The sequence below is a fragment of the Periplaneta americana genome, chromosome 16, assembly GCF_040183065.1.
Source record: "Periplaneta americana isolate PAMFEO1 chromosome 16, P.americana_PAMFEO1_priV1, whole genome shotgun sequence".
Taxonomy (NCBI): domain Eukaryota; kingdom Metazoa; phylum Arthropoda; class Insecta; order Blattodea; family Blattidae; genus Periplaneta; species Periplaneta americana.
In genome coordinates this window covers 123,156,588-123,182,673 of record NC_091132.1, presented here as the reverse complement: position 1 = coordinate 123,182,673, position 26,086 = coordinate 123,156,588, and the positions used below count along the sequence as shown (strand labels likewise).

The 26,086-nt window shown below is 35.9% G+C and overlaps 1 protein-coding gene across 3 annotated transcripts in view; it reads left to right on the top strand.

The window, feature by feature from the left end:
- Positions 1-26,086, top strand: part of LOC138691196 (aminopeptidase N-like) — a 98,044-nt gene that overhangs the window by 5,918 nt on the left and 66,040 nt on the right. Inside the window, exons 1-2 of one of the 3 annotated variants that reach the window (XM_069812981.1) lie at positions 13,999-14,150; positions 23,407-23,883. In XM_069812981.1, coding sequence (XP_069669082.1) covers positions 14,032-14,150; positions 23,407-23,883 — 596 coding nt within the window. In that variant the 5' untranslated portion in view covers positions 13,999-14,031. Of the gene's footprint in view, positions 1-13,998; positions 14,151-19,724; positions 19,744-23,406; positions 23,884-26,086 lie in introns of those variants that run through there. The other 2 variants (XM_069812983.1, XM_069812982.1) reach the window with 2 other exon arrangements.

Below are 26,086 nucleotides of genomic sequence, written 5' to 3'. Positions count from 1 at the left end.
ATTGTTTTTTTCATTTTATTTAGTAAAACAGTGACGTTGAAATAATAATAATAATAATAATAATAATAATAATAATAATAATAATAATAGTAATAATAATAGGCACAATCTCACAATTTGATTTTCTTTTCATTCTTATTGCTATATTAATAGCAAACAATGTAACTGAAGCTGATTCGCCAATCAGATTGATTATTTAATATTCAAACGCGCCCTGCAAATTCATTGTAGTAAAAAATTTCGCTCTCCTTCCAGTATACTCAATTCTGAAGGAACTATTGTACACCCAAGGAGAACATTTAGGCTGGAACTGTTATGGTCTCAGAGAGAGTATATGGAGTGTTCCAGACAAGATAGTTGTACGGTACGTTACACAGTACTCAAATTCCTATGAGAAAGATTGTCAGAAACTCCTACTGTTATTTTGGAACAGAGTGTTCCGACCTATAGTTATTTTTCTGGAACTATTATTTTCTCGGAACTGTTTCCAAAGTACTGTTAAGTTATTTTTCCCTATCTCTATCATAGATCCATCTACTGTGGATATAGATTGTCATTTTTAGCTGAAGCTAAGCAGCAGCACAGACTGATAGTGTGATAATGAACTGAAGGTGATATACGTACTATATAAAAGCAGGAAAATGTCTGTGTGATTTTTATTCACATTTTCCATTAGTCAGATTTCTCAGGCTTCATCAGCAGCTTTCGACAGACTGTGCATGTTCGGATCCACATACATATACGAACATTGTTTTCTTTAATGAAAATAAGTAAATCCCACCACAGAACTAGCTAATTCCTATGACTACAATCTACAACATTTTCTCAGTTCATGCACTGCCCAGATCATAGTGCATAATATTGAGCAATCAGTACGCAATAAAGAGGCCAAAAAATCTCGTAAAATTAGCTTTACAGAAGATCTGGAAACATTTTTACTACTGGTCATGCATTAACAAAATGAAAAGAAAAAGTAGAAATTTAAAATGCAGTATAGTATTTAGTTTCATCCAGCTTTCATTTCATCCCTAACTTGTCAACCAATTGCTTTCATAAATGTAAATACCAGTATTAGGCATTTACATTACTTTAAGTTTAATTTGATCAGTATGAGAATAATTTATTCCATTTTGAATCTTGCGTACACACTTTTAACACTTAAATATAAGTAATTGATTAACTAGCGGTCTTTTTCGTGTTAATTATGTACATTTGTGCGGCTTACAGCTGTTTCGGTGCTTCATCACACAGTCAAATACATAGCACAAGAAAACGGTTACAATCCAAACATAATAGACAACATCATAAGAAAGACTTAACAAACACAAAAACACGCAAAACACAGCACAAACACAAGAACACAAGAAATACATCATACTAACATATGAAAACAAAAGCGCACATAAGATCGCATCTTCATTCAGAAATCAGAAATACAACATAGCATACAGAACAGAAAACACACTACAAAGACATCTCAACACACAAAAAACACAAACAAATAAATACGACCACACAGGTGTATACAAACTCACATGTAATAGTTGCGACAAGTTCTACATAGGACAGACAGGCAGATCATTCCAAACACGCTACAAAGAACACATTAAAGCAATAACCAGAGAACACAATACATCTACATACGCCGATCACGTAACCAATGCTAACCATACATGAAATGATTAGCCTAAAAAATGTCACGTTAAGGGCAAAGGCCTCCTCCTATAGAGGGAAAACTCTATTTGTCTCACGCGGTGAGCTACTCCGCGTAAGAGATGTTTATAACCTTGGAATTGTTCACTTGGTTCACATTCTGCACTGTTTGGTAATGTTCGCTTGTTTCTGTCGCACTGGTTTTAGTCGCTGTTCACTTGTCTTCTTAGGTTTTTCCAGTCTTCCCATGTCTTGCTCTGCTTGACCAATGCTTCCTACTCGTTCACTGAAGAGGTCGGCCCATCTTCTTCTTGGTCTTCCGGGTGATCTCTTTCCAATGCGGGGATCCCATAGTGTGACTTTCTGCGTCCATCTTCCGTCTCTAAGTCGTGCTACATGGCCTCCCCACTTCCATTTGGTGTTGGTGGCTTGCAGTGCTGGATATTTAATAGCTGACATCTTTTGTAGCACTTCGTTTGGAACTCTGTCCCTCAGTGATAAGCTTAGTGTCCTTCTCAGCATCTTTCTTTGGCATATTTGGAGACTTTTACGAAGTTTGGCAGTGAGAGACCATGTCTGACACCCATATAACAGTACAGGAACCATACATACAATGACATCGGATCAAATTCTCAATACACAGATCAATTTCAGTACACACACACACACACACACACACACACACACACACACACACACACACTCTATTTGACTCCTCTTTTCAACACCTTTCAACAATCAAACGCACCTACATAACAGACAGAGAAGTTCGAGATGACGCCGAGATCTAGTAGGCTCTGAGGATGGTGTGATGAAGCACCGAAACAGCTGTAAGCCGCACAAACTTATATAATTAACACGAGTAAGTCCGTTAGTTAATCAATTACTTAAACATTTATTATCACGAAAAAGCAGCCACCATCGCAAGCCTCCGCTGTGCCTGCGGCAGCGAAACACAAGCGCAGCGGGCTTCAGAGCTGCCTGAGATGACGTCACAGGGCATCGAGTTGACGACCACTGCGCTACAGGAACGTGCCTTCAACACCTGTTAGCACGTCCGAGACCAATGAATGATTGTGTGGTTCCGTAGAAGGATGTGTTATGTCTCATTCACACGGTACAGAAATGTTTCGAAGTGGGCTTTTAATCAAATGGATTTCTTTCGAACAACTATGTACACACGGTTGGATTGTTTTGCCGTACATAATGAAATTTAAGTTATATAGGTAAAAAATCGAACCGTGTATCCGCACGAAATCGAGTACAATAAATGTCCGTTTTGAGAAATTTCCGTACCGTGTGAACGGATCCTAAGTTCAAATATCTCGGAAGATATTAATTTCAGGACAACTGTTTATTAGACTCAATTTTACTTGTTTTGATCAATTTTACCATCTCCTAAAATATTAGACCTTTTTAAAACACGTTATATAAAAATACCCTGATTTGCTGAATATAAAGTGATTCCATAGAGAGCACACTGTTTATAATACCTCGGAAAATTATTGATGTTCCGGTTGATTATCACGGAGCTATAAATTTTGAATTATTTGAAGGATGGTTCTAAATAGAGATGAACAACGAACGAGAAAGCGAGACTAATAGCGCCAGCAAAGCAGAAAACCCGCACGACAGTCTTGTATTGTGTCGCGTCCTTGACGAAAGACTGGCTGTAAGTGTTCCGAGACTCGATTTGATGACTTCCGAAGTTCCGAACGTTAAGCAGCCTTGAATCGCCACAGTTGTTTATACCTGACTGAACTTTTATCTACCTTGGCAACTGTTATATAGTATGTATAAACAATCAAGTAGCCTACTTGAAACATCTCTACCTTTCAGTGTATAATAATCCGTTCCCCAGTCTTTATTTAATTACTAGGCCCTTAACTTATTAAAAGGCTAGGAATTTGTTTTTCATATGTTTAAGATCAAGTGTGCAACCTCAAGTAAAAAGATATTAATGATATGTCTTATATTTCTTACAAATGCAAATTTATTTGAGAATTTTTTTTCTATTTGGTATATAAACATAGATAATATAATAATATATAATATATCTTAGAGAAATGTGTTGCTCTCTTCTTTCTTAAGGTACTGTGTCACTCAATGAGACAGATGACACTGACGTTGCGATAGCTCATAACGAAGACGCTAGACTTGAAGTTAAATCCTTTCGAGGTAGTACTGGTATTATTTCCAGTCGTAATGACTACCCACATTTTGCTTATTTATGTATTTATTTATTTTCTCACTCGCTCACTCACTCACTCACTTCATTCATTGGTATTTATTTACTTATTCATTTACTTATGTATTTATTTACTTATTTAGTCATTTATTTACTGATTTATTTATTCATTTACTTAATTATTTATTTATTTAGTTATTTATTTATTTATTTACTTATTTAGTTATTTATTTATTTACTTAATTAGTTATTTATTTACTGATTTATTTATTTATATTATAATAGAACCAGAACATTTTGATAACTAAGATACTGTTCTGTTTTGTCTTTTTGTCTCATTTAAACATTTATAATGTTATTTATTTCAATGATGTATGTTATTCAAAGTTACGAAATCTTTCCACGTCGACCAAATGCTATTTCGAGAATGATGCGCGGGACTCGAAGCGCACGAGAATGACGAGTCGAGACTCGAAAGACAAATGCAACGAACACAGCGAGCGAGAGCGGCAGTTAGTTTTGTTCATCTCTAGTTCTAAAACATATTTCTTATACTTATTCAGAAATCTTCAGTCATCATAATAGACAGTGTCGCTTGTAATTACCGCATTATGAACTCTACAGCAATAATCACTGGCTTCAAAATTAGTGACCTTGAGCCAGTCACCCAACTAAAAAATAATATATAACTTCCGTCCCTACGATGATCTAGACCTTCGGCCTATCACGCAGGCGTTCTGGCTAATTCTCGATCAGGCCTGGGGTATAATGACTCTCGTGGCGTACAATGTCGAAGTTAAGGTTTTCCTCAGAGTTCTTCCGTTTCCCCACGTTAGGCATCAACATCAGTCTGTTCAAACGCCATTCCTTTATCATACAATAACATTCCCTGATAGCTGGCTGGCGACGCAAGGTAGGAGCTGGTTTAGGGACCAGCAGGGTTGCCTGCTTGAAAATTGAATACTTAGCAAACCTTAGCGTAATCAGCCGTTGTGGACGGGAATGCGCCTAGCTGGGGGTCAGCGTCAGATGGACGTAGTGCAGCCGTGGCGAAAATGTGATCGTGCGCCGAGCCACTGTGTAACCTGCAACGTGCATAGCACCTGTGGAAGAAGGCGGACACCCGAAAGGAAAGTGAAGCAACTGTCTGGCTTAACGGATTTTCATTTTCCTTACGTCAAGCACTTAAATATAATTTTTTACAGTACAAGGCTACAAACTAATGTTTCGTACGTGTAACGAAGAAAGAAATGAACAAGAAAACATAGGACACATTATCACAACCTAAAATTAACTGTCTTCAGAATGTCTCTGCGACAGAGTTTCAAAATCAGGAATTATGTCACTTATTGTCAGTCGTAGTTGATCACGAAGATATTTGTCTACCAGTCGTAATCTAAATTAGGTTTTTACTATTTCATTGTTGAAAATAATTTTTCGCAAACGTAAGTTGTAGCGAACATGCTTCAAAAGAACAAGCGAAAGAACGAAGCTTCGGATATTTATTTTTTGGCAAAGATTTGAAAAGTTCAACATTTGTCAAGTCCTGACATCTAGCTTTCATTGTAACATTACATTGTAAATCTGTGAGTTTAAATTGAAGACCTAACCGCATTATTCGTACATCTGCTGAAAAAGGATCGAAATAATAATAATAATAATAATAATAACACTTAACCTGTTAATGTTTCATGAGTAACATGTAGTATAATGTCGTTTTATGTTATACAACCGTTTTCCTCGTAATACTTGTGAACAAATCATACATTTAATATTCTCACCATTTTGGCAGCAAAAAAATGCGTCCTCCCATCCTACTTGAAACTTTCGTTTTTTAGCGGTACATGGTTTCGAGAGAGACATTGCGACGATACACCACTCGCAGGTCAGAGACAAATACAAATGGAACGGAGTTTGACTCCAGTGAGTGAGAGGTTGGCGGTTGGGGAAGCAGGAGACATGCACAGCAATCATTACGAACCACAATGTGCTCGTGAGTTACACTTTCGCCACGGCTGACGTAGTGCTAGGGTTCGCTCTGGAATTCAGAAATATTTAAATTAAATCCACACCACCTTGTGTCGAATTTGCAATAGACGCAGCTAACTACGCAAAGCTATGTTACCTCATGCAAGTAATTAGGGGGGGGGGAAACAATTTTTATAGGCAGATTTTTCTAGTTTCCGAACTTCCATCCTTGTGTCCAACTGAGTGCCAGGTTTCATCAGGGGATAAAAAAGGCGGTCGGAGCGTCGTGCCCACCACACCACATCATTCTCTACTTCCATGTCTCCCATGCGCCAGAGGGGAAATATTTACGTATTTACCCATTTGAGTCTTACTATAATTCAATGGTGGGCAGTGACGTCAGACCTCAGCGAAGCATCAATCTTACCCCTACTTTCCCCTTCCCCCACTCCATGAAAATATTACGCGTGTACGTGGCGGATTATACTGGACTACTGTACTTCGGAGCTTCATTAGTGATACAATGTCTTTCGCAGAATCATATGAATCGAGAGGATATCACACTTACAAGAAAGGCGGTTCCTTCATTTCTCATGTTTAGGGTAAGTTACAAATATTCAGGACTCGAACTTAAATATGTACATTCTTAGAATAGATCACCTGTTATACGAGTTCAAAGAACACAGATTCAGTGATTTTCAAAGGATGGAGAAAGATTTCAATATTTTTTCCACTCCTTTTCATGTTTAAATTGAAAATGTTATCCCAGAATTGCAGTTAGAGGTACTGGATTTGCAGAATGATGGCTTCTTGAAAGCAGAATGTAAAAGGTCTACTGGAGGCTAAAATTAAAAAAAAAAAATGTCCAGTACTACATATCCACTGCTTAGACAGTTTGCTTGAAAAATAATGAGTACCGTCATTTCTCATAACTATGGTCCTGGAACATAACTATTGTCCACGATACAACTACTCAAATTTTGTACTCCATAACGTAGTACCTCGTTTATCTATATTCTTGCTGTACTATAGTTTGAAGTCAAGTCACTGCAACTATCTATGAACGGTGTATGTTACTTCTACAATGATCTTTGAATGCTTGTATCGTGAACCATAGTTGTTTTCCAGAAGCATAGTTATGGGGAATGACGGTATGTATTCATCAACCTACCAGTGCGAACAGCTGTTTTCTAAAATGAAAATTATAAAGTCCAGCCACAGTTTCCGCTTAAGCGATGCTCATCTCCTTGCGCAACTGAAAATAGCATGCACAAATAAATCCCAATTTCCAAGAAATTGCTTTGAAAAATGATTAATTAAGTATCACGTGAATGAACTCTTCTAATTACATATGTTAGGTAGGAGTGTTGTGGCGCAACTGTCTGTAAATCCGTCACTGCACTGTATAGTGCAACCCCTCCCACAGTATGTAGTTGCCATTTAAATCCTGTCTTGTGGGTTGCCCACCACTGCTCTAATTGGAAGATAACGTTCTTAGCTCTCAGACTTCACTCTAGACTAGATGGACACACAGTCCTACTCTGATAAAGTGTTGGGAACCGGATCTCATTAGCAAGGACAACAATCATGTCCTACACAAAATTTGAACCCACTACCGTGACTTCTACGTAGCGTCAAAGTTTCGCTTAAACCGCTGTGTTTATTATGGTAATTTCATTAAAAACCGATGTATACTGTACATTGTCTTCTTCCACCTAGAAGGATTTACCATAAAGTCGTTAACTGTCCGAATACAGATCTGGTCCCCACAAGTGACACCAACAGGGCATTACCCATGAAGCTACTACGCCAGGAGATAATGGGGTATAGACAAACCAAAAGGGAGGTTTGGGAGAAAAACGGTCTAGATATTACATAGGTCTCCTCATTTTCGCAGAAAGTCTCGGTACTGATGATTAGGGACCGGATTTTTATGTAATATCAAGATGTGAAATATGTACATATTTATGTAAGAAAAATAAGCTGAATATGTACCTAAATATGTAAAATCATAAAAATATTTAATATCAATATCTGGCAGTTATAGGATAGGTAAGACACTCCAGTAGTGATTTCATAGAGCACCCGACTTTTTTACCGCACACTTGACACATTACTATTTTTCCATATGTAGTGAAAAGCTTCGTCCTTCGCAATCCACTATTTTATTTTTGTCATTAGGGCTAAAGATACAGGGGCCATTTTAGTTAGTTAACAACAGTAGATATACTCACTTGCACTGTATACTGTAAATACTAGAACTAGAGAACTGAGTGAAATGAATGACACAACAGTACTGCAAGCACCGTTTCGCTTTACTGGATTAGGAGAAAATAAGAGAAGATGTGGGACACATGCATTTTACCTGCTCCCTGTAAGAAACAAAGTACCTACTAAAACCTCAAACTATAGGCATTTACAAACTGTTGTTCGAAAAGTGACATTCCTGTCTCATTCAGAAGTGTAGGATTATTCCAGCAGAGAACCATACTTTCTAATTGCTCGGATAATCCCATTTCCCTATAGTCTAGGTGTACTAAATTTAAAGTAAAGAGGTCAAACAATAACCTGGAAAGCTATTTATTTTAATCTTTCAACATCTTTCCAGTTTGTTCCTTTATTCCTGCTTCTTTTCAAAAGTCAGTTACTTTATTGCGGCTCATGTCAGAATTGACACGGATTTTCCCTGGAAGGATTAGGAAGAGGGTGGGTAAGGTTGCAAATTGCATGGGAACGGCTAGTTAAGATGTATGCAGAACAATTATAGTTCGAGACAAATCATGTCGTCCTCGTCCCACTCCACCGCATGAAGACAATGCTACTTTCTGAGTGATTTTTACAATACAAAGTAGTTGTATGAAAAAGGTTGCTTTTTGTTCACTCATATTTACAGTGTGCGGTATGGGGTGAGTGCCTCTATTATTTCCTGGAACTAAGAACGTTATGTTTCGTCCCGAAATACATCCGTTCTTGGGTAGGTAAAAAGGCTTTTTAATTGTAAACTTCCCCAGCAAATTTTTTTTTTTTTTCCTTTTAGAGAAGTAAAAATGAATAAAACTCCTAAATATGTAGATTTATGTAATATCAAGCCTTAATATGTAATGTGGGGTAAATATGTAAAAATATGTAGTATCAAATTTTAATATATTAATGGTAATTACAAGATACGCAAAGATTTGTTATTTATATACAGTTAAGTTGAAAGGAATATAGTATGTAATTACATAAAAATCCGATCCCTACTGATGATATATTCATGTGAGCTAGGTACGTAACTACTAGAGATGAACAACGATCGAGAAAGCGAGACTAACAGCGCTCACAAAGGCGAAAACACGTAACACAATGTTGTATTACTTCGCGTCCTTGACGTAAATACTGGTTGTATGTGCACCGAGACTCGATATTGATGAGTAGAGCCCGGATGTTAGGCAAAATGCTTTTTTAACTTAGTGTGTGTATGAAAGACCTATTAGAGATAAACACGTTTCCACACATTTGGGGACGATAGGCCCAATTTTTATTTTGGGTTTTTTGCCTATTTTAGTTCCCGTTGCCTATTTTAAACTTAAATGCCTTTTTTAGCCTTTGTACGTCGTTATTATACATTTTATATATTTTTTATGATTTAAAATACAAATTAAAAATATATATTCACCTTATACAAATATTTGCTGAGAATCTTATACTCCAGCAATACATATGTTTCCAAGAAGTCGTAAACTTTTCTCCCCTACCGATTCCATCTTTTATGTCACTTAACAAAGATGTTTGAACAGTACAACTCCCAGTGCTCAGGTCACTTCGGGGTTTACCAGCGAAAGAAAGGAGATGAGGGAAGTATTAAAAGCAAGTCTCCAGGTCCCGTTACTGTTGTCGCTTGCACGCACAAGTCACGCGTACTTTGAAGTCTCTAATCCCTTGTCACAACCCTCTTTTTGAGACAATACACAGTCGGTTTTCCCGATCTCTGAAAGTAGAGACAGTCCTTCTGAAATAAGTTGTTTTAAGTTTGCTCGAATCACTTCAGTAGAAGTAGAAAGATCTTTTTCCACTATGAAAAACGTTCTCTCTGACAGGCGGCTCACTAACTTAAAAAAGTATCTTGTTGTGACATGTAATCAAGGAAAGTGAGCACTCTATGGGATAGTTTATTAAGTATTTGTGTATTTTTTTTGTCTATTTCCATGATAATAATAAATGCCTATTTTTACTATTTTTAGTGTCTATATACCTGCCTATTTTAAACAAAATAAATGCCTAAACATCCGGGCTCTACTGATGAGTAGCCTTGAATCGCCACAATTGTTTATACCTGACTGAACTTTCATCTACTTTGGGAACTGTTATACTGTATATGTGTAAACAATCAAGCAGCCTATTTGAAATATCATCTCTACCTTTCAGTGTATAATAATCCGTTCCACAGTCTTTATTTATTTAATTACTAGGCCCTTATTAAAAGGCTAGGAATTTTCTTTTCATATGTTTAAGATCAAGTGTGCAACCACAAATAAAAAGATTTGTTATGTTTTATGTTTTTTAAAAATGCAAATTTTTTTAGAATTTTTTTCTATCTATATAGCCATAGGTAATATAACAGAACCAGAACATTTTAATAACTAATATACTGTTCTGTTTTGTCTTTTTGTCTCATTTAAACATTTATAATGTTGTTTATTTCAATCATGTATGTTATTCAAAGTTACGAAATCTTTCCACGCCGACCAAATGCTATTTCGAGAATGATGAGCGAGACTCGAAGCGCACGAGAACGACGAGTCGAGACTCGAAAGACAAATGCAACGAACATAGCGAGCGAGAGCCGCAGTTAGTTTTGTTCATCTCTAGTACTTATCAGTTACCTTGATAAACAAATTAAAGTGTATCAATCATTTACGTACTCTATTTAATCAATTATCTTACTAATGAGCAAGCTGTTCCACTGCAGTTAGACAATTTTAATGACAGAAGCCAGAAAAAAACCTAACTTATTAGGATAGTTACGTAAAGAGAGTCCGTGACGCAGAGTTACCACAACTATGATCCTCCAGTCCAGACAACGGAAGACATTACAGTACAATGACAACATACAAATATCGAAGTTCAAGGGAAACATTCGAACCCATTACTTCACTTTCGCGTAGCGCCTAGGCCAGACCTGCAGAACTGTAGCTCCTCAGAGCGACTGCTTTCGTTCCCCTTCTATCCCACCCACCTTTTCTACCAGTGCGGTCATATCGTTCTAGTTACGCTTGGCTATATCAACATTCATTCTCGCGGCGGCAGGTACACAATACGTTATCAAGAATTACAAATGAACAGATAATAAAATCCTTAGGAACATACCTTTGAAAAGCAAGAGAAAAACGAAGTTAAAACACATGTAAAATAAATTTTAAAGTGTATGTGTGCATATAATGTAAGAAGGTCTACCCTTGTCCTATTAGGCTACTAGTAAAACCGATTAACTCCACTTTTTATGTAAAATAAATTAAGTACAGTCCCCGACTTGTCTTTCCGTGCTCTGTATTGTACTAAAATGGAGTAAGTCCGAAATGTTGTAGGCAACAAACCAATTACTTTATTTGAAGAATTTATTACGATTTTTCGTGCATCAATAAAGTTTTAATTCCTGTTTTCACAAAATTGCATTACTGGACTTAACTGGTTTTACTAGTAATAGAACGATATATAAATTTTATGTTAATAAGTGAGTGATAGCTATATGACTGTAACACACTGCATCCAAATAAATAAATGAATGAATGAACAAATAAATAAATAAATAAATAAATAAATAAATAAATAAATAAATAAGTTAAGTAAGTAAGTAAATAAATCAATAAACGCACTGCAGTTTAAAAACAACTGGAACATGGCAAAATCTAAACCCATGAAGAAATACTATTTCCAAAGGAAATGGGAATATGATTATTTTGTTGTTAAAGAAGGCGAAAGATTATTGTTTGTTTACTGTATCTCATCCAATTTATATCTACTCGTCGTTTCAATATTAAACCACATTTCAACAAAGCCCATATTAAGAATTATGGAATAGACGAACTTTCGGGTAAGTTCATTATTACGAACTGTATATTGATTATTTATTTATATAGACTACTATTAAATTAATAACATCACTCGTTGTGTTCATTTTGTAGGTATTGAAATTAATAGTGACTTTCAAGGTTCATTACTTAAATACTACAAATTTATGTTTCCGTAGGTGACGATAGGAGGAAAGTTTTCGAAAATCTAAAGCAGGCTAGGTGCAAAGAAATCTAAAAGAAACTACAGACAGGAAATGTAGCGTAACTTAATTGTAAATTTTGAAACGAGATAACGCATTATAAATACAATGACTTTATTACAATCCGTCTTGAAAATTACAGTGCCGCCACTGATGGATCTTCCAATGTAAATAACTCTACGCAGAAGTCGATCATCCCCAATAGAAGTGGAGTGAGGGTGACGTGATATTTCCCCTACTTACGGGTTCTGCAGGCCTGGCCTAGGCTGATTCTTCACGGTTACTTATAAAAAGACGCACTCTCTAAATAATAATAATAATAATAATAATAATAATAATAATAATAATAATAATAATAATAATAATAATAATAATAATAATAATAGTAATCTGTCCTGTACCTTGTGATGATTATGAATCTGCATTTGATATTTACTGATAATATGGTTAGCATGACACAAGTCCACCGTTTGAGACAACATACTGTAGGAAAAACACAGTATAAGGGGACAAATATTCATTCGCAATTTAAAAAGGGGAATAAATTTCGTCTTTCTTGCTGGAAATTTAATCCAGAACCGCTATAAGTCTTAGGCCTACTAGTAGCATAGGTAACAACGGGCACTCACTGAAATCTAATATCTTGAAAACATTCAGAATATAAAGATATCATCAAATTGTTGTATTATGAATTTAGTCCCGTTCTGTATCTACATCATACATCCTGTTGGTGTAAGACAAGTTGTTAGTGTGTGACCGGTTAACTCAGCGGTGGCGAAAATGTAATCGTGTGCCGAGCCACTGTGTAACCTGTAACGTGTATAGCACCTATGGAGGGAGGCGGACACCCGAAGGGGAAGTGAAGCAACTGTCTGACTTATTAACGGATTTTCATTTTCCTTACGTCAAGCACTTGAATAAAATTTTATACAGTACAAGGCTACAAACTAATGTTTCGTACGTGTAACGAAGAAAGAAATGAACAATATCACAACCTAAAATTAACTTTCTTCAGAATGTCTCTGCGACAAAGTTTCAAAATCAGGAATTATGTCACTTACTGCCAGTCGTAGTTGATCATGAAGATATTTGTCTGTCAGTCGTGATCTAAATTTGGTTTTTAATATTTTAATTCTTGAAAATAATTTTTCACAAACTTAAGTTGTAGAGAACATGGCTTCACCAGAGCAAGCGAAAGAACGAAGCTTCGGATATTTATTTTTTGGCAAAGATTTGAAAGTTCAACATTTGTCAAGTCCTTACATCTAGCTTTCATTTGACATCACATAGTAAATCAGTGAGTTCTAATTGAAGAGCTAACCGCATTATTCGGACATCTGCTGAAAAAGGATCGACGTACAGAGATGATGATGATGATGATGATGATGATGATGATGATGATGATGATGATTATAATAACAACAATAACATTAACCTTTTAATGTTTCATCAGTAACATGTAGTATAATGCCGTTTTATGTTATACAACCGTCTTCCTCGTAATACTTGTGAACAAATCATACATTTAATATTCTCATCATACTGACAGCAAAAAAATGCGCCTCCCATCCTACTTGGAACTTTCGTACATGGTTTCGAGAGAGACATATGCCACTCACAGGTCAGAGACAAATACAAATGGAACGGAGTTCGACTCCAGTGAGTGAGAGGGTGGGGGTTGTCGTAGGTTAGAAGCAAATGAAATGCACAGCTATACTGCGAGCCACAATGTCTCGCGAGTCATGTTCTCGCAACAGCTGGCCGTTAACTTAAAAGACGAACATCGCGTCACCTCGCAGCTCTTCCTTGTGCAAGAACGAAGTGGCTTGTGTGCGATTATGTGAATTTTAAGTGATATAATCTGATGAGTAGTAGAGTTAATTTCTTCCACAGGCCGCGCTTGTTAAATATGCACCGATTACATCTCGTTTCTTCACCTGGGAGTATCAAAGTGGCAGAGTCTAGGGGAATGACAAGATCTTCTCCTACTCTGCCAACCTCGAGTTCTATTTTTATCCCGTTCTCTGAGAACAACGCAATGACACCAGCGTGCCGAAACTTTTGCTGTTCTTCAGTTGTAAATTTAAGGTACTGCAGGGACATCATTTTATTTTTACTTCAATTTTTTTATTGTACCTGCGTTTCTAAATGTACTTGACTCCCACCCCTTTCACTAATGTCCTTGCTAACGTCAGTCACACAAACTTACGGCCGCTGTTGCTAGCAGTGAAATAAACAGTACAGAGTATAGTGTGTTTCAGAAATATGTTGCATTTTCTATAGAAGAAAAAGCTTATATTATTTATGTTTATTTTCACACAAGTATGGTGTGTGGACTGAGCAGAAGTGTAACAGCATTATTTAAACAAGAGTTTTTTTTTTTTTTTTTTTTAAGGTATGAAAGACGATGATGGAAACTGGAATTACAATACAACACTTTTTCTTTTTTTCACAATTTCCTGATTATATCATTACGGAATATTTTCGTAGAAATGTCATTAATCTGGTAGATAAATTTAGAGCAACAGAGTGTACAGAAAGGAAGAAAAGTGTAGGATGGCCAACAAAGGTGACAAAAGATGTTGTAGAAGATGGTAGAGAAAGGATGCATGAGTCGGTCAAGAAGTTAGCTGTAGAAATTGGGGTTTCTTACGGAAGTGCTCACAAAATTCTCAGGAATAAATTAGGTTAGTAATATGCTGAATAAAGTAGACATTACATAATATATATAACCGCCTGAAGACTTGTGTTTGTGAAAAAAAAATTGTTACTATTCTACTGTTTTTTGATAAAATACTGTAAAGTAATGACCAAACTGAAAATCGTAATACTATATTTCCCTGTAACATAAATGGATACACTACTTTTCTCTCTTCCTATAGCTAGTAAAATGATTTGTTTACATATTGCACTAGCAACTCCAAACTCCTGTAATAGAAGGGGGGGTAACAGTGTTTCCGAGTATAGTCAGGTTAATGTTAAAAATGTTAGTAAAAATAAAGTGATGTCCCTGTATATCAAGGAACATATCACTTAATTATAGTTCTGGCTTCGTATTCGAACGGTTCGGGATTAACTACTTCCAAGCGAAGTAAATACAGTACATACAAGCTCGACTTTGTAACAAAGAAACTAGTATTTCTTTCCGTAAAATTCTTAAACATTACCACTAGCAAGAGCGGTTCTGAACACATTTTTATTAAAAAAATATTGGTTTCTCTTGCTACTCTCACTTCATTATCCTAATAATATGATACAGGATGATTCAATTTCACATAAGATTATTAAATTTATTTAATAATATATATTTACAAGCATACATACCTAACGAATGAAAGCAGTATTGTCTTGCCTTTATACGAAAAGGAAGATAAACGGAACCCAAATAATTATAGAGAAATTAGTTTATTAAATACATGTTACAAGATATATTGCAAAATTTTAAATGGAAGATTAAAACAAGAAAGTGAATTGTTTCTTTCAGAAAGTCGGAATGGGTTCAGATAGGGCAGATCTTGCATGGATGCTGCCTTCTCGATCAAATTGTTAATTGAAAAAAGACGAAAGTTTAATTTAGAAATGCATTTAGCCTTTATTGATTATATCAAAGCTTTTGATATGATCAAAAGACAAAAATTAATGGAAATTTTGCAAGAAAGAAAAATAACAAATATCCTGCTTCAAAACACTTGCAATATTTACACTAACAATAAAATAAACATAAAATTTAATAATTTTACTTCTAACTATAGATCCATAAATCAAGGAGTACGAAAAGGTTGCCCATTGTCACCAAGTCTCTTCAATATATACATGGATGAAATAATAAGCATTTGGTGTGAGGAGTACAAATTAGGAATTCAAATTTCAAGTTCCATAAGACTAAACACAGTTCTTTTCGCGGACGACCAAGTATTAGTTGCAAACTCCGAAGACAATTTACAGATGGGTATATTTAAACTAAATAAAATCACAGAAGAACATAGCATGAAGATTTCACCAGAAAAAACCAAAATAATGGCATTTGAAGATACAAACCCAATCCGAAGCAAAACTGTTGTTGAAAATGTGATTTTAGAACAGATAAATTCCTTTTCATACTTACGATGTAATATATCATACGAAGGAGGAAATGATGTAAGCAGAAAAATTAACAAATTTTTACAAATATTAGGACTGCTAAACCATACCCTAAACCAAGCTTAGTAAAGAAACATTCCAGAATAAAGCTATATACAACCCTTGCACTACCAACTCTCCTCTATGGAAGCGAAATTTGGGTTCTGAAATAAAGAGATATCAGCAGATTAAGAGCAGCTGAAATGAAATATCTGCGACGAACTGCAGGATACACACTTCTGGACCACAAGAGGAACGAGGATATACTGCAGGAACTCAACATGCAACCATTAGAAGAAAAAATTACAGAATACAGAAATAGATGGCTTGAACACATTTCTAGTATGGAAGCTGGCCGGACACCCCAAGAAATGCTAAAATACCATCCTCAGGGACGACGACGACCTGGACGTCCACAGAAACGTCTATTGGATCCTGTATAGCTGGAACCGAAACAGGCCAACATACGGCCTAATTTCGTGTCTGGAATATATGACAATGATTCTGGAATAATAGTAAATATTTTACGGGACGTCGTCTGGACTATTGAGTAAAAAATGTCATATAAATATGTCCAATTTTAAAAGGATGTGGAGATACAGCTGGGGTGTTACGCGTAACTAACTCTATAAATGGTATGAAACAACGACAAACTTTTATGGTTATTACGTACTATGGATAACTGGCTGAGAAGAAACTGCCTACTGAAGGATGCATAGGAAGGACTTAGCTCTACGTTTCGGCTCCATCGTACTTCAGTCCTTGTTTTGACAAAATATGAAATAATTTACCCCCAAAAAACTAAATACTATATAGTCGTTGTGATTCGCCTGTGTAATTTAAAAAGTTGTTAAATGCAGTATTATTAGCAGATTGTGGGCGAGATAGCCACACAATCTTTTCAATTACGTCGCGAATACCCAAGGAGAATTAAAGTTGCCGACTTTTTCTTTGTGTTTATTAAGTTATATAATGTTTCACTTCTAATGTCATAAATGTATGTTTGAAAGGAAACGAAGATATTATAGCACCATTATAACAAAACAATGCATGATATAAAAAAGTATGTTACGTAACAATTTTTTCTTCGAGTAAAAATTAAACGTTTTCCTTGTGTACATGTTTACATCAGTAAATTCGCGGTTAATGCAATGATCTGCAAGCCTAAAGATTGCGAGTTCGAGTCCCTATGAGGTTGTGGATTTCCTACATTGATTTAATCCCTTCTGCTGCAGTATGGCCCTCAGTTTCATTCAATAAATAACAGGAACTAGTACCAGGAGTATTTCCTTGGAGATAAATGCGGCAAACACGTAGCATATCCTTCCTGTTACTAATGCCTACCGTGAGAAAAGGTGGAAGCCTTAAACTCCTACTGTCCTTTGGACCTTCATGGCCTACAATAGAGATTCATTTATCCTTTACTAACCTAGAATTTTCTTAAACTTGTGTCTAAAACATTTTAAATATTTTGTCAGCGTGCATATATTAAAATTGCTCCCTTCAATTCGCTTGATGCCTTTTCTCAGAAGAAAGAAGGTCATATGTGCAGTCTCATCACAGTTTAATGATTGAGAGATGACTAGCACTTTTAACGTCTTAGCTGTTATGCATCACAATATGTTAACTTCCTGAAAAGTTTTCACCCTACTAAGGTTTTCAAAAAGAGCATGTAGTATTAACAAAGAAATCAAGAAAAAGAAGGAAAAAAGTGTAATCCCAAAACGCGTTAAGTCCATTTTTAAGAAAGTACTGGGCTAGTTTTTTATCCACCGGCCTACGGAACGAGCGAGTTTTCAAGTGACATACACAAACATTCAGGCAAGGATTGACGTCTTGTAAGAAATATAATTCTAGAGGTCTCAAACAATCATATAAGCAAATCAAGCTTTCAGATATAACTCCCTGTGAAGTTGATTCGAATAATTTCGAGGGAAAAATTGTTCCGGGGCCGGGTATCGAACCCGGGACCTTTGGTTTAACGTTCCAACGCTCTCCCAACTGAGCTACCTGGAACTCTACCAGACACTGATCCAATTTTTCCCTCTATATCCACAGATGAATACAGACCTCAAAGTGGGCTGACAACCGTCAAGCAACCAACATTGAGTGCACACTAACTCTGTGTGACTTAAATTGTGGTTTTCTGTTAACGAACAGTGACGTGTATTATGCAAATCAAGCTTTCAGGTATAACTCCCTGTGAAGTTGATTTGAATAATTTCGAGGGAAAAATTGTTCCGGGGCCGGGTATCGAACCCAGGACCTTTGGTTTAACGTACCAACGCTCTCCCAACTGAGCTACCCGGGAACTCTACCAGACACCGATCCAATTTTTCCCTCTATATCCACAGACCTCAAAGTGGGCTGACAACCGTCAAGCAACCAACATTGAGTGCACATCGGTGTCTGGTAGAGTTCCCGGGTAGCTCAGTTGGGAGAGCGTTGGTACGTTAAACCAAAGGTCCCGGGTTCGATACCCGGACCCGGAACAATTTTTCCCTCGAAATTATTCATAATCATATAAGTACGTATGAATAAAAAATGGCCAAATAGACTGAGCGAGTTTTCGGATCACACTCTTCATATACAGAGTGATTCACGAGGATTTACCGTCCCCTACGGATCTTATTTCCGAAGACATTCTGAGCAAAAAATGTCTTATAAACATTTGTCCTAATCTCAATATTTTCAGAGTTACACTAATTTCAAATTGTTTGTAAAATACCATTATTCTTGATTTTTGATGGTAAAATAATATTATAGATAAAGAATGAACTATTCAGGAGTATCATTACTTTAATTAGCTAATATTCTGAAGCTAAAAATGTGTTGTGAATTGCATAGTTGCTCCGTACAGATTTTTTTCTCGATTTTTAACTACAAAATTACATTTTCTTACGCATTTATCATAACAATTTTTACAAATCACGCCACTCTTGTAAATTCTTCAAGACTGTACATTACGATACATAATTAAAATATAAAGAATCAAGTTCCTAAAGTCGTATGACTTGCAGCAATTTTTGTGATAAGTGCGTAAGAATGATGTCATTTTTAGTCAAAAATTGAAAAACAAAATCTGTAGAAAGCAATTAACAGCACATTTTTAGCTTCAGTACACTAGCCAAATTAAAGAAATGATACTTTTGAATAGTTCATTCTCTATTTGCAATATTATTTCACCCTTAAAACTAAAGAAATAAGGTATTTTATAAACAACTTCAAATTAGTGTAATTTTGAAAATACTGAGATTGGGACAAACGTTTATACAGAGTGTTTCCCAGGTGGTGTTACAAACTTTCAGGGATGATGGCGAAGGGTACATGTATCAATTTGAGATAAGGAACCCTGGTCCGGAAATGATCGAGTCGAAAGTTACAATAGTGTGGAAATGAAATAATTTTATTCCTCTGTACACCTTATTTATATGTACTTATCTGTACATCTTACACATACTGTATTCATCTGACGTTGTTTACGTTGTCTACTTACAGTATTCCATTCAGTGCGCTGTCTGAGGGGTGGGGACAGGAAACTACACTAAAGCAATGCAGATAGGTAATGTGTAACGGACATAATCGGTCCTGATATGCATGTCTGTAAACGCAGTGTATGTGTACAAGTTGCAGTGTCCAGTCGATCAGTCCTAGTGAAATGGAGGAGTACACGACAGCGGAATAAGCAGACCCGATTTTCGAATACGGATGAACTAATGCGAACAGTAGACAAGCTCACAGATTGTATCGGGGCAAGTACCCACGTAGGAGATATCCGACCCATACCATCTTTCCACGACTGTTCCAAAGGTTAAGGGAAGGAGGGCACGTAGTGCCAAATTACAATTCCATTTCCACACAACTATTTTTGCTTATAACTTTCGACTCAGTCATTTCCGGACCAGGGTTCCTTATCTGAAATTGATACATGTGCCCTTCGCCATCATCCCTGAAAGTTTGTAATACGACTTCGGAAACACCTTGTATGTAGCACGTATGGGCGAATTCAGAAATGCATATAGAGTGTTAGTTGTAAGGCCGGAGGGAAAAAGACCTTTGGGCAGGCCGAGACGTAGATGGGAGGATAATATTAAAATGGATTTGACGGAGGCGGGATATGATGATAGACACTGGATTAATCTTGCTCAGGATAGGGACCAATGGTGGGCTTATGTGAAGGCAGCAATGAACCTGCGGGTTCCTTAAAAGTAATATCGTTATTAGTTATTCTGCTACCAAACCTTTAAATAATATTTTTAAAGTTGCAATAGGATCTAATTCCTCTATGGCGTTATTAACATTAAACTTTCAAAGAAATAGGCCACTGTAGACAAGAATGTTTCTATATAAGAGAAAGGTAGACAGTTTTGCATAGTATTCGGGAATGAGATTGAGGGAAGATAAAGAAGGTTAAGAGTTGAAAATACTGCCTCAGAATTCATCCGTCAGTTTCTTCATTGCTCGATTCTGCTCCCTGCTTTCAAGTGGAGTATGTTTCATTATTAATTTTCGAAATTTTGATCTGGACATTCGGTTTATAATTATTATTATTATAATATATATATATATATATATATATATATATATATATATATATATATATATATATTCAATCCAATTCATTTTTGTGTGTTGTTCTGTTTTCTCTTTTTCAAAATGGGATACTTTAGTTCTTACAACATTTTATCTCGGCAGATTTGGATCTGGATTTATTTTTGGCTTCAGTAGTCCAACTTTCACTAACGCCTCAAACCACAGAATGTTGTTTAATTTTATTCTTGTACTCTTTCGTCCTTGTTTGGTTTCAAAATTGTACTGAAAATTCCTGACATTTTTATTTTTATGTTTGAACTACAACTGTCAGTTTCTTTTTCATCTTCATGTAAAACTGAACTTCCTAAACAGTTAAATTTATTTACTTGTTCAGTAATTTTGTTCTGCATTACTCCAGAGTTTGCTGTTGAAACTGTCAAACCATAACCTTTCAGAATTTAGTTTAATTTGTGAATTAGCCTATAATCTGCAAATTATCTTATGAATCTGATATTATGAGCTGATAACTGCGAAATGCATAGCTGAAGTTCTGCTCACTTATTTAGAATATCACTTATGTAAACAGACTATAGAAAAAACTTCGTTAATTCGATCTTCGCTTAACCTGTACAGCCAAAAAATACAGCAGTATACTACGTGATAATTATAATGATGTTCCAGACGGATCTGGCATTACTCAAAATGCTTGCTGCAGAAATTGATTTAAAATACTTGTCTGTATTCTATTGAGATACTTCGGAGTTAATTTTCTTCACAAAGAATCTAATCATTAGCTTCACTAGAAGCTCAAACTAGTTAACGCTGCTTATTTATATTAGGTCTTAATTACTTACAAATGACGTTTAAGGAACCCGCAGGTTCACTGCCACCCTCACATAAGCCCGCCATCGGTCCCTATCCTGTGCAAGATTAATGCAGTCTCTATCATCATATCCCAACTCCCTCAAATTCATTTTAATATTAACCTCCCATCTACGTCTCGGTATCCCCAAAGGTATTTTTCCCTCCGGTCTCCCAACTAACAATCTATATGCATTTCTGGATTCGCCCATACGTGCTACATGCCCTACTTTGCTGTTGTCGTGCCAGAGAATCAATCCCATTCCGAGGCTTATTGTATGGATTCGCAACAAGCTATTTTTTACGGTGATGGGTTGTTAGTCCTTCGTCCAACCTCCAAGCTGGAGGCTGTCCACGACTGCTTATTGGTCTATGTCCTTTAAATGTAATAGATGTTTTTTTTTTCCTTGTAAATTGAATTTTACTGCAGTTTCTACTCTTATTTAAGTTACTTCACTTAATCCGGACTTCGTTTAATTCGGACAATTTATCTCCCATTTAGTACGGATTAACGAGATTGTACTTTATTTAATCATGTTGCCGAAAACAAGTAGCCCTTCCGTTAATCCCTGTTAATGTAATTTTCTTGTGAGAGTTCAGTATTAGTGTTATTGCCATTTTTTCTGCATAATTATTCATTGTTATTTATAAAAGGAAATGCAAACAAAGACGTGTGAAGTGTAATAAGTGAACTAGAGGAGAAATCTGACTTAGTCGGAGACATTAGATGCGGTCAAAAATGTGAGGATTAGATAATTAATGTAACTGAAGTGGAACTGTGAATAATATAGAGGAATAAGTAGTGAAGTGTTCATGAGAAAATGAATAGAATAAATTAGGGAGAAGAAAAGCAATAATGTAGTGAGACTAATAAGAGTTGGAGATAGTATGTAAATAATATTTAGGGTTGTGTGTAATTGAGAGGAAGAAATGGGAAGTGAGGAGGTAGAAAGTGAGTGCAAGTAGTGAGAGTGAACCATAAAAGTTATCCAATAAAGTGAAAAAGTGATAAGTGAATTAAACAAGAAATAGGAAGGATGTATTACAAACATTAGAACAATAAATGAGACAAATAATATAATACGATAATGTAGATGAGAAAGTAGAAATATTAGTGAATACTAGTCAGAGATAAAAAGGTTTTTACGATAAACAGAAAATTAATGGTAACAGTAATGAAAGATGACAATGATAGTAGTAAAGATGGATGAGTAGATGTAGACGAGAATGTTTCTATATAAGAGAAAGGTAGACAGTATTGCATAGTATTCGGGAATGGGATTGAGGGAAGATAAAGAAGGTGCAGAGTTGAAAATACTGTACTTCAGAAAGGATGAAGAAGAAATAGAGTGGAGTAACGGTCAGCGCAACCAGGTGGCTCGGGTTCGAATCCCGGTCGGGGCAAGTTACCTGGTTGAGATTTTTTCCGGGGTTTTCCCTCAACCCAATACGAGCAAATGCTAGGTAACTTTCGGTGCTGGACCCCGGACTCATTTCACCGGCATTATCACCTTCATTTCATTCAGACGCTAAATAACCTAGATGTTGATATAGCGTCGTAAAATAACCCAATAAAATAAAAGAAGAAATAGACAGAAATAGGATTTAACTTTATGTAATTGGAAGATTTGGGGAGATATAGATGATAGGAGAAATATATTAGAATATGTGATTGAATATAATCAATGATAGTGGTGAACGTATGCAGAAATGTGAGGGAAACCACTACTGGAAAGCCGTATGATGATAATAAATATGAATATGAATTGTTGTTTATAATAGTTTATATGGAATTTTTTTGATCATAGCTAACAAAATTGTATTATTTCAGGATAAGGACGACAATGGTTCTCCTTACTCCAGTTGTGCTGTTTTTCCTTCTAATCACACTGAGAAATACCATCTCTCTGGAAGACGACGACATAGACTACAGACTCCCAATTACAGTATTACCAACTCACTACAAGCTCAAATTGACTCCTTATTTCGAAGAAAGAAACTTTACATTTGACGGCGAAGTAGAGATCACAGTCAACGCAACAACTGAAGCAAACAGCATTACCCTCCACTACGATGACATGGAAATCATTGGCGATCCAGTTGTGGAATCTCTCAACGGACTTCAAGACCTGGAGGTCGTCAACACTACTTACGACAACGTAACGCAATTCTTTAGAATTGAATTGGATGAGAACCTCGAAGTTGGAAACGAGTATGTCATCAAAATTCGCTACGTGGGTAACCTGAATGACGACGACATGGCTGGATTCTACAAGAGCTCGTACAACACTTCTGAAGGCGAGAGGAGGTATGTATCAATGGACGACGTATTAATAAGTACATTATTTCGTCATCATCATTATCATCACCATCATGATTGTTCTGACTTAGCATTAGCCTACACCGTTTTTTCGTCTTTTAATTATTTCAGGTCCATCGTACTGCAGAACTATAGGCTAGATAATATTTTAACATTCACTAAGCTAAATTGCAGTGGAAAGTATAAAAGTGTCAAAGTAACTAAAAATAACTTAATTCCTTCAACTCTTCTTTTCGAGATGTTACTTTTCATATTCAGGGCGGTTCGTTCTAAAATGAATGAATCAATGAGAACAAAGGAACGGAAAATAAACTAAAAGTTATAAGAGTGCGCATCTTTTTCAAAGGTGCTGAAGACTTATATCAGGCATGTCAGAAATCAGATTCTAACTGTGCAGTTATGTGCGCGGATCGTCGGTCTGTGCAGGTTGCATCAATCAAGCGTTGCTCTTACCCGTTCTTAGCTGGAGGGTTGTACAGTAATCTATTCTGCGCTTCTAGAGTTGGATTAAATAGGCATTTGGACATTATAAACACACTTAGCAGGAGAAAAAAACACCGTTATTATCAGTGTCTATATTTGACAATTGTAATACAAGAAACTTTAGGCTTACTCAGTTATACTTCACAAAGTAGTGGTTTGTAAAGCATAATTTATTAATATGATTTTTATACAGTATTTGAAGAAAAAAATTGCGGTAATTTCGATACAACAAGAAAAGAACAAGTATTTCATTTTAAAGTAATAGACCTTACTCTTTCATTGTTCGTCAAGCATTATTATTTACTGTGACCATATGTTGAAGAAAATATTATACTCCCAATTAATTACATGCAGTAGGACATTGTGAAGTCTTTACACTGAAATCATTTCTTTGCTGTATGTCAATATAAATTAATATTAATATTAATAAATATAAATTAAGCTTACAATTTAAATTCACATAATATAGTTTATTTGAAAACGTTGAGAGCAAGTATCGAAAAGTTGGGAGCGTTACTCAAAGAAATTAAAAGTGTAGTTCACAAGCTGTGAAGCGACGATATTCTCTTTATGTCAGATTTAAAGATTTATTAATATAAGTATATTGAATTAATATTGTGACATGAAATGCAAAATTTGCCATTATATAGGCTATTTTTCCAGAAAAATTTTCCGTCTTGCAAATAGTTGTTTTCTTCTCTCCTTACAACCTCAAGAGTCTCACATGTATTCCTCACTATATTCTCATCACTTACCAGCTTATGAAATGAAAGTCGTAAGTCGTCTAACCTTTGATGGCTGTGTTAGTACAGACTCCAAAACAACGCCATTGTCAAGCTCGTTTTGTCATGAGAGCACTGATTAAGAAATAAGCGCTGGCAATATCACATTTTGAGAACTTTACTAATCTGATCTAAACTGTCACAAGACCATTACCTCGACATGGTCTGATGAAAGCCTTTCATTTTAAAATAATTATTATTGTTGGCTGAGGAAAACATTATAACAAGTATGTTATATGATTCGTAATTTTTCTTCTCCGTTATCTGTGATCTCAATTTATTTATCATAATTCATTCACAGACACAGCCAAATCGGCACTCGTACTGAAACTGTGTTACTGAAAGAAAAGCTGGTGCATATATTGTATAGCCCTGTCGCGTTCCCCTCCAAGGTGATTCACTCCCTCCAGGTAGGGGAATAGAGAGTGCACATCGCACAGAGACAGTTGTACAATGTGCGCGACTGCACAATGTGCAGGGTTTTGACATGCCTGACTTATCTTAACAATTATGTGAGCTCCTAGCGCAAAGGCAATCTGCCTCACCTCGATGACACATCTCACTTAAGGAGCTTCAGAAATTATTATTAAGTTATTATTATTATTATTATTATTATTATTATTATTATTATTATTATTATCATTATGAATCTAAAAGATATTACCCGTCCATTCTGTTTGTGAAACTGCAGTCGCTTGTACTACAGAGCGCGACACTGTTGCGTCATCTGTGAAGTACGATGGCTCTCTTATTCTAGTCATAGACTATGTCTTTCTCTCTCTAGTACATACAGCCACGAAGCTCAATACGTAGTAAATATGCATCCATAGATTAGTTGCTGATCAATAGGATCGCTACTATCGCCTCATTACAGACAACGCGAAATAGTACCTGCACAGTCTATTGTTCCTAGTACCCTCATAAAC